This window comes from Cryptomeria japonica, chromosome 7 (assembly GCF_030272615.1).
Source record: "Cryptomeria japonica chromosome 7, Sugi_1.0, whole genome shotgun sequence".
NCBI classification, from domain to species: Eukaryota; Viridiplantae; Streptophyta; class Pinopsida; order Cupressales; family Cupressaceae; genus Cryptomeria; species Cryptomeria japonica.
The window spans coordinates 553381886-553392453 of record NC_081411.1 but is presented as its reverse complement, the minus strand read 5'-3'; the positions used below and the strand labels follow the sequence as shown (position 1 = coordinate 553392453).

At 37.8% G+C, this 10568-nt stretch overlaps 1 protein-coding gene across 1 annotated transcript; it reads right to left on the bottom strand.

Moving 5' to 3' along the window:
• Positions 1-8203: 8203 nt before the first annotated feature.
• On the bottom strand, positions 8204-10110 carry LOC131856842 (uncharacterized). Its single transcript, XM_059208781.1, has 3 exons — positions 9910-10110; positions 9624-9786; positions 8204-8526 (listed from the first exon to the last, which is right to left on the bottom strand). Exons 1-3 carry the CDS (start codon positions 10108-10110, stop codon positions 8204-8206), a joined length of 687 nt encoding a protein of 228 aa, XP_059064764.1.
• Between the last annotated feature and the right edge of the window lie 458 nt (positions 10111-10568).

The window sequence follows — 10568 nt, the reverse complement described above, 5'->3', positions numbered from 1 at the left end:
ATTTGTAAGTTGATGCTAATTTACACACTTTAGAAGGATGTCTAAAGTCGTGCAAGAAATAGTGAATGAAAACAAGTTTCTCTGACTGAGATACATTTGTATATGTTTGAACTGCAAGGAAATTACTTCACAGGGGGAGTAATTATGGATCAGTCTTACTTTTGGCATTGTTGTCAAAGGGGGAGATGATTGTTTACAGGTCAAGGATAACAAGAGAAGAATAACAACAGTTTGAATCAATTGGAATAAATCAAGTTGGTATTGCCATCAATGCCAAAGGGGTAAATTGTTGGCATTACAATAAGTTTGATGGTTGATGATATTGAGAAGGTTGTTGGAGATGAATGATATAATTGATAAAGGATTATTACTGTCTTAATATTATTATTTTGTCAATGATGTCAAGCAATTGATTTTCTGATTCAGTATGATGTTGTCGTATCTTAAAAAGTATGTTTTGATGAGTATAAAGATGTCGGTAAGTGACATAGAAAGAATGTGAAAATGAAGGGGAGTAATAAGTTATTCAATGGGCAACTATTACTGAGTTAGACAGTGATGAGATTATGATGTTTTGATTGTTTTGATATCCTATATATGTGTATTCGCAAACTGAACAAGAAGGGGAAAAGATTTCATGAGTAAAGGTTTGATACTATTCTATTTTGCCGAGCAAGGAGCTAGTCGGTAAACTCCAAGGTTACCGATGTCTATTAATGAAAGAAAAAGTCACCGAGAAGAAAATGTCTACCGAGTAAAGTTCAGTATTAACCGAGTATCAACCGAGGAGTAACAAAATACATTAAATAAGTGTATACATTATTAAATGAAGGATGGCAATGAGCTAGAGGTTTATTGAAGATAGGAATGTCATGCAAAAAGTTTGTTAAGGATCAACGACAATTAAAAATCAAGAGTAAGATCTCCAGCACAGATTGAATGGTCCTAATCGAGCACAAGTACCAAGAAAGGTATACAAGTTTCAAGGCAAGATAAAATGTTTTTCAGATTGAAGGATACAATGAACCTAGTCAAATTTGAAGATCTGATGGCTAAGATTAATCATGGGAAATTTGATTAAGGAGATTAAGCGATTGGGAATTTCTTATAAATAAAGTAATGTTGATGAACAAAGAATGCTGGCAAACTAAATCATAGTGATGCTATAGATGTGATTACCGAGTACAGAAGATTGAAGATCTGATTGAAGAACAGATTGAGAAGCCCAGCAAGGAGAAAGATAAGTCTTATGACAAGATTATCTTGAGCACATTGAGCACATAGAATCTGCTTTAACATTTTAGATGTGAAGTTGCAGATATATTTTATTACTATTATTTATGTTTGTAAGTGACAGGAAATCTCTTAACTGAGTGGACTTAAGAGTCTTATTTGTAAATCCTCTTGGAAGGTAACATTCTGAACGAGTGTTCGAAATCCTTTGACAAGGTCACTTCTAACAAAGTGAAGATTCTAATAGATCTGAGGGAAATCCCTTGACCAGGTCATATCTAGCAATGTATATGTAATCTTTAACAAACTAAGCATACTCTAGAAGAGTATATTTTCTTGTGGGTCCGAAATCCCACAGTGGTTTTTCCCTATTGGGGTTTCCACGTTAAATCTGGTGTCAAATGTGATTTAATGTTTCATGTTTATCTATTTATGAGTTTGAATGATTTTCAGTCATAAGTTGCATATCAAGTAAATGCTACCAAGGTTGAATCTGATTAGAGTAATTATTATTGAGGTTATCTGATTCACCCCCCCTCTCATCTAACTAACAGAGTCATCTTGCTTAGCTACTTTGAGAATTATCTTAAATAGGGGCCTAGGGTGTTTCACATTTTCCACAATAGTAGGGTTCTGAATAAACTCGGGAGAAGAAGAAGAAGCCATCGAAAAATACCTTTAGCTACCTAAAAATATTGTGAATGCCTGAAGAAATCACTCCGCACCTTCACCTTGAATGCCTCCACTCGTTTTCGTGCTCTCTTCTAATTTGAATGCTCGGTGAATCAAAAATGAGGGAAATTAGCTAATTTATAATGACATTTCTCTCACCAACCACATTAAATGCTCATTGGTTAAGAGAAAACTTAACACATCTGCCGGTAAGGAAGAAATCTATCTTCTCACCATCGACCAAGGGTAATCTGCATGATTTTCAACTTACTACAATACCCCCAAAGGGTTACTTCTCAATTGGATGAAGAATCTCCTACCAGTGAAGGATTATTCTGTTCTACCAGTATAGAGATAGTTTCATCAACATTCTGATCTTGCTTCCTAATCCATTATTTTCAAAATTCTTGCTTTACCTCATCTACCTTTTCTTTGTCTTTCAAACTGGATCCTTTATTGTTTGTCAGTGAAGTCTTGCTTCTACAAAATTTAGCAATATGTCCAATTTTGTTACAAGAATAACAAGTCACTTTATTCCTCTAAATAGCCTTTTCATATCCTACACCAGTTTGTTTTTTGCATTGATTAGATAGGTGTCCATATCTTCCACAAATATAGCATTTTACATTTTGCAATTTTCTGAATTATGACCAACTTTGTTGCATTTGGAACATTGATCGGTGGGTGCATTAATATTCTAATTGTTTCTAAATTAGCACTGATTTTCTTTATGACCATATTTGTTGCAATTGAAACATTTTCCATTAAAATTATAAGCATTAGGTTGTCTTATCTGTTTGTTCTAATCTAGATTGTTTGTAGTACCGAAACTTTCTCCAACTTCAAATCCAACTCCATTAGTATCTCCATTAGATTTCTGACTTTTCAGCATGTCATCAAGCTCCTCTGAAATTTTCTTGAATTTATCTTTGTGTTGATTTGCAATAGCCAACTCATTTTCTAGAATTCCCTTTTGTCTCATAAGCTCAGTTTTATCATGTTGCATGTGAATCAGATCTATCTTTAACATATCATTTTCATGACTATGTCTTAGATTTTCATTTCTAGCATCATTGACTCTTCTAGTCAAAGTCTTATTCATTCTTTTTCTTGTCTTCAATGTCTTTACATAACCTCATAGCCATATCTTGCATTTCATTCTTCATATTACTGTTTTCCTATCTCAACTTGTTTGCAAGTTCATTAAGAGTTTCTTTTTCCTCATCATCTTTCTGCATCTTCTCATGAAGTTCTTTTCTTTTATTTTATGCTATAGCAAGGTTCTCCTAAAGTCCTTTAATGAATTCTTGTGCGGTCCTTAGATCATCTTCAAGTTTGATATTCTTCAATTTCTCTACATCATAGTCTACAAGAGCCCCTTCCAATTATTTTCTTAAGTTCTCCATCTGTACCGATGTCAGAATCTTCCTCAAGCTGTTAGACTTTTGAAAATAGAGGACCAAGCTTTGATACCAATTTTTATAATCAATGACACTTCCAAAGACACTGAGAGTGGGGGCTGAATCAGTGTCTATCCAGTTAGCAGAATACTTAAACTTATTTAGAACTTTGTATCCCAAAATAGTGTACCGGTAAATAAGAATTAATATAGTAAATAAGAATAACAGAGACAACATAGACAACATAGCATAACACAAGATATTTAACGAGGAAAATTGGTGTGGAAAAAACCTCGGTGGGATTTGTGACCCACAATATTCACTCACTGGCCAATGAATAAATATTACTTACAATGAGGGGCCTGCGCATGTAGGAAGGCTAGCAGCCTAGAGCTCACTGCTCAATTACAAAATAGAAGTGTCACTGACTTACAAATGGATTATCAAAATCCAATACAATGTACTGCTTCAGATCAACATCAACTATGCAAGGTTCAATACCGGTTTAAGCTCAGTCTATTACCAAAACCTTTGTTGTCAACTATATCACCTTATACAAAAGTCTCATCTATATCATATCTTATTATTTTTCTTCTCTCTAAATGACCTATAAGATCTCACACATATATATGAGTCTTTTACAATATGCCATGTTGGCATTTACAAAAGATAATTAAAATATAAGACAATAAACAAAGTTTATTCCATGTCGGCTTGAGTGCCAATATGCATTATTGTTGTTGCTGGTGAAGTGTTTGCTGGTGTCGGTAACTGCTAGTGGGTAGCCGGATGATTTTTAGTTGGTTGTCAATTGGGTGCCATCAATGACAACATCAACTATTCTCATAAGAGTGTAGAATGCCAACATAGAATCTGTGAAGTTCCTCTCGGTACACCATATGAAGTCGGAACACAAAATCATATTGCCATCAATGACAACATAGTGAAACCAACCAATAGAGTGTTAATTGCCAACACTAAGAAGGTTCCTTCATCACTCTTAAGATTGAACTTTCCAGAGTACTCATCCCTCTTGATATAGCACATGCTTCCAAATACTTTGAAATAGCTCACATTGGGTGAGTATCCACACCATAATCATAGGGAGTTTTATTTGCCCCTTTCTTCACCTGTATCCGGTTCAAGGTATACACAACAGTGCTTACTACTTCTCTCTAGAAGATATGTGGAATATCCTTCTATATCATCAAAGTTATATTCCTTCTTTCAGTAACCCCATTCTGTTGAGGTGTTCTGGGTGCAGACACCTATCTCATAATCCCCTGTTCTTCATAGTAATTTATGAACTCTTGAGAGGTGAACTCTCTTCCTCTATCTGATCTCAAACATTTGAGATTCTTACAAGTTCCTCTCTCTACTCGAGCCTTGAAGACCTTAAACATGTGAAAGGCTTTATATTTTTCTTTCAAGAATACAACCCACATCATTCTTGAGAAGTTATCTACAAACAACATGAAATACAGGTCCCCATGGAAAATCTTGGTCCTCATAGAGCCACACAAGTTTGTATGAACTAAGTCCAACACATTCTTAGAAGAATAGGATTTGTTGTTGAAACTAGACCCAGTCAACTTTCCTAGTTGGCATTCTTTACACATAGCATTTTCGGGTTTCATAATATTAGGCATACCTCCGACATACTTCATTTTATAGACTTTTTCTATGCTATCAAAGTTAACATGACACAGTCTTTTGTACCACAACCAACTATCTTCTACCTTTTCCATTAGACAACTACCTATGATGGTGTCTAGGTGAAACAAATTACCTCTTGATTGTTTACCGGTAGGAATCAGACTTCCTGATTTGTCATTTATTTTGCATATTCCTTCATTGAATTCTAACCGGTAACCCTTATTGTTAAGTTGTGCAACACTTAACATACTATATTTAATCCCTTCTACCCAATAAACATCTTCACAATTTGTTTTATCATTTAGGGCTATATATCCCTTACCTTTTACTGCACAAGGAGCATCATTGTCAAATCTCATCGTTCCTCCATGCTGAGGAATTTATTTATGTCAGTGGTCATGTGGTGAGTGCAACCACTATCAACTACCTAGTCTCCATACCAGTTTGACTTCAGTGCCATATCACTTTCCTCTGTGTTGTCTTCCTTTACCACTACAAATTCAATTCCATCTCCATCAGATCCTTCTGATTCTTCATCAATAACTCCTTTTGCAAGATAGTACTCCTTGCTCTTGTCTTTGTAGCTTCTAAAATTATCCTTCCTATCATAATCAGGATATTTGGATGCAATATGACCTATTCTATTGCAAGAGAAATATTTCAAGGGAAGTTTACCTTTATACTTTCTTTTTCCTCTTGGAAGCCTTCTTTCTAATAGAGCTTCAATCTCATCTTGTTCTTGTTATTCAAATAACAAGTTGTCACATTCATGAGAATGACCGGTTCTTGTAGTAGAACTATTTCCAATTTCTTTTCTTCTCCTTGTTGGTGCATGTATCATGGAAGCTTTGAAGGCATCATCAATCTTTGGTACACTATTATCATAGTTGCTTAGTTCAAAGGCAGTCAACTTACCAATCAGTGAGTCAAGTGAAACACTAACTGTTCCCAAGAATCTGAGTTCCTGAATTGCAGAAACCCTTATGGCATATTGTGGTAGCTGATAAAATCTAAAAAGATTATAAACCCAGAAAACTAGTGCAAATGAATAGATATCTAAACTATGAATGCAAATGATACGAAATCAAAGTAGCAACACATAGTTAGTCTCCAAGAGATTAATGCAAATGCTAGAAGAAAAATAACATTAAGAGGATGCAAAATCAAGAGATTCCAAATACAAGCTAGGTAGCATGCTTTTATAGACCAGGGAGAGGGAAGAAGTGGAAATACCGACCAATCAAGAGCAACCATCTCTTGGACTAAAGATAGCAAGTATCTTCCCAAGATAGAAAATGGATGCACACATGTAGGAATGTGACACCTCATAACCACTCACCTAATTAAGCATGATTTATTAACCTAAGCGAGATTAAAAGAAGTGTAGAAAAAACCTAGGAATATAGGGAAAAAATAAATAACCCACTAGGAAATAAAAACCTACACTAACACCCCCCCATAAGCGAAGCTTAGGTGGATGTAGAAATGGGTCTCAGCAAATCAAACCTGATGAGGTACCCATGTACATAAAATTCCCCCCAAAAGAGAGAGAAAAGAGACCCCCCCAAGAGTAGAGAGAGTCAGGACTCCGAGTGAGAGGAAGAAGCCCCCCCAGAAGATGAAGCATCTTGCACCCCCAATAAAGCTCACAAATGAAGGAAATTGCTCTCAGTGAAGGGTTTGGTGAAGATATCAGCAACTTGCTCAGAATTCAGACAGTAGCGAAGGTTGATGATGTGGCCATGGATGAGCTCTCAGATGTAGTGCATGTGGATCTTGATGTGTTTGGTCAGCTGATGATGGACCAGATTCCATGAGATTTGAATGACACTCTGGTTGTCACAAAATATCACTGATGGCCATCTGATCTAGATACTAAACTCAGTAAGGAGATTTTGAAGCCAAATGACCTTAGTGGTAGCATTCACAGCCCCCCGATACTCAGCCTCAATAGAAGATAGAGCAATAGCAGACTGCTTCTTGCTCGACCAACAAACAGGACCTGAACCAAGTGAGAAGCTATAACCTGAAGTAGACTTGCAATCTTGAGAATCGCCCACCCAATCTGAATCTATGTAGCCCACCAAGTCAAGCTCAATGTCCGCTGCGTAGTGAATCCCAAAATAGTGAGTACCCTGAATGTAGTGAAGGATTCTCTTGGCTGCTTTCTAGTGTAGCTCATGAGACTCCTGCATGAATCAAGAGACCATGCCTACAACATATGAAATGTCAGGTCTCGTATGAGTCAAATAAATGAGACTCCCAACAATTTGTCACTATAAAGTGCCATCAACAAGTGGCGAAGAACACTGAGCCTCAAGTTTGACTCCTGAAAGAAAGGGAGTCGAAGCAGGCTTACAATCAGCCATATGAAACCTTGAGAGCAAATCTAGAGCATACTTGGACTGGTTGATGGTGATCCCAAAAGAAGACTGGTAGATCTCAATCCCAAGAAAGTAATGCAACAAGCCCAAGTCAGTCATCAAAAACCTATCATGAAGGACAGTTTTGACAGCCCCAATAGTGGATGAAGAACTCCCTATGATCAACAAGTCATCAACATACAGAACCAAAAATTGGAGTGAATCATCCTGTTGCAGAATGTAGACATTGGGATCAGAATGGCACCGAGTGAGCCCAACTAATAGAAGGAAGGAGTCCATCTTGGCATACTAGGCCCGAGGAGGCTATTTGAGGCCATAGAGAGACTTCCAAAGATGACACACAAGTGAAGAATCCTGAAGGAACCCCTGTGGCTGCTCTATGTAGATCTCCTCCTGAAGGTCACCGTGAAGAAAAACACTATTCACATCCATCTAGTGCGCTTCCCAATGATTAGCTGCAGCAATGGCAAGAACAAGTCAGATGGAATTCATTCAAGCAACTGGCGCAAAAGTCTCAGAGTAGTCAATCCTAGGAACCTGGGAGAATCCTTTGGCGACCAAGCAAGCCTTATACTTGTCAACTAACCCATCTGCTACAAATTTTGTCTGATAGATCCACTTACATTGAACAATTTTTCTTCCCTTAAGAAGAGGGATGAGATCCCAAGTGTGGTTCCTCATTAAGGAACTATACTCCTCCTGCATAGCTGTATCCCACTCAGGAATACCAGAAGCCTCATGAAAAGACTGTGGATCTGAGGTAGTAGCAATGAAGACATGTGGATCACCCTGGAACTATGAACGAGTCTGCCTAGTTTCTGATGGATCCCCAACCCAATCACCTATAGATTGCAAGGTCTATCTAGCCCAAAGTGGACTGAAAGATGGAGAATCTGGAGGAGAATCATCAACCTCTGAATGATGACTAGGAGAGGAAGGAGGTGAGTCCTTTGAATTGTTCTCTGCATCAGAAGTAGAGGTAGAAGACTGCTTAGGTGAATCTGACTCATCAGAGGAGCTATCATGTATCCCAAGTGACTCCAATGTCAAAGTAGAAGGAGTTGGAGAAGTGGTAGAAAGTGAGCTCAAAGAGCCCTCCTCAAACTGAACACTCCTCTCAATGAACAACTCATGTGTAGTAGGGTGGAGAAACCGATAACCCTTCACACCATCAAGATAACCTACAAATATGCAAGGTGTTCTCTGTGGATCCAAGGCCTTGCATTTCTCTACAGGAATGTGGGCCCATGCAAGAGAACCAAAAACTCAGAAGTTCTTAACTGATGGTTTCCGACCGCTCCAAGCTTCATAAGGAGTGACTCCCTTCAAGGCTCGGTGAGGAACACAGTTCTAGATATAAGAAGCACAGTTAATGGCCTCTACCCAATACTATGGTGCAAGAGATTTGGAGTGAATCATGTAGTTCGCCATTTCCTTCAAGGACCTATTCTTCCGTTCTGCCACACCAATCTGCTGAGGATTGTATGGAACTGAATGCTACAAATCAATTCCCTTTGAAGTGCAAAACCTCTCAACCCGATGGTTGACATACTCACCACCATTGTCAGTGCACAAAACATTGATGGCTTTCCCAGATTGCTTCTCTACAAAAGTTTTGAAGTCCCGAAACTGATCAAATACCTCAAACTTTTGTTTGAGAAAGTACACCCAAGTATATCAAGAGAAGTCATCAATGAATGTGAGGACATATCTAGCCCTGTTGAATGAAGGATGCTGGAATAGACCAATCAAATCACTGTGAACTAACTCCAGTATCTATGAAGCTCTCCATATCTTTCCTTTATCAAAATTTTCCTTAGGATGCTTGCCAAGTATGCAACCTTGGCAAACACCACTTGAAAACTGAACTGAAGGCAACCCTGTGACCATACTCTGTTGGTTGAGCTGCTGCAAGTAGCGGAAGTTAAGGTGGCCAAACCATTCATGTCATAATCTACTCACATCATTAGAATGAGTGAGCAAAACAGTCGAAGGAGGATCAGGAGCAAAGTGATAATACAAATAGAGTCATGACTGATGATCTGCTCTCCCAACTACAACTATAGAATCACTATGCAACTCATGAAAATCCACTGAATCAGGAACTCAACCCACTTGCCTGAACCTATGTGAGTGATCTGGAATACTGATAGGAGATTAGTTGATAATGAGGGCACACAAAGAACATCATCAAATGTGCCATCCCTCACATCAATAGACCCTCTCCCACACACCTCAACAGGAGTGTCATCACCCATCAAAATAGAAGGCATAGTACATGGCTCCAAAGATGCAAATTCTTCCTTAGATGAAGCCATGTAGTGTGAAGCACCCAAATCAAGAACCCAAGTGGATGGTGAAGAAGCAAATGTAACAAGGGCCTTGCCCTTTCCTTTCCCCTTGTTGTTTTCTTTTGCCTTGTTAGACCCCTCACTAAAACTCTGTTTAATTGACTCAAGAACACTGATATTAGTCTTCTCAAGAATGTGTATCAAGTGATCAATTTGTTTCTTCAGACATTTATGTTCATCATGACCAGGTCTTTTACAATAGGCACATTGGACCTTCTCCTTCTTAGGCTTGTCACCCTTGAAAGATTGGGTCTCATTAGTTGCTTTTAAAGCAACTGATGTCTGATCCTTCTTCTCCTTGCTATTCTTCTGTTTCTTATCCTTACTATTGTTATTACTACTTTGTCCTTTCTGTTCTTTTGTGCCTTGGTTGGTAGCCAGGGCATGTGACTTAGAGGACTTAAGAGTGCCCATCTAAATTAGCTTATCATGTTCCCGAGTGAGAGAGATAGCAAAATCATCTAGAGATGGCATGGTAAATTGTGTACCAAGTGCACCCTTAGTAGCATAGAGGGTAGAAACAAACACAAAATATTTTGAATTTAGCTTAGAGAGAATACTAAGAATCAATTGTTCATCTTTCTTTTCAATTCCACATTATTTTAACTGCAACCTTAGTGATTTCAATTTAGTGAAGAAACCCTAGATTGTGTTGAAATTGCCTGGACTTAAACTAATTAGTTCATTTTCCAACATATGACTCTTCATTGAATCTTGTGTGCCAAATAGTGTTTCTAACTTTTTCCAGATTTCATTTGGCAAATTTAAAGACTCAATGTGAAAGAGCAAGTTAGGAGAAACAGACAAACACAATATTCCATATGCCTCATCACATTTGTTAAACCACTTAGGCTTATCTTCATCTTTAGCAA

What these genes read in the sequence shown, in the direction of transcription:
- LOC131856842 (XM_059208781.1), bottom strand. Translation starts at nt 10,110, where the DNA reads ATGGGCACTCTTAAGTCCTCTAAGTCACATGCCCTGGCTACCAACCAA. An exon ending in ACAAGCCTAAGAAGGAGAAG is followed by an intron (nt 9,787 to 9,909) that starts GTCCAATGTGCC and finishes TCAATTAAACAG; the next exon opens with AGTTTTAGTGAGGGGTCTAA. An exon ending in ATTTGCATCTTTGGAGCCAT is followed by an intron (nt 8,527 to 9,623) that starts GTACTATGCCTT and finishes GCATATTTGTAG; the next exon opens with GTTATCTTGATGGTGTGAAG.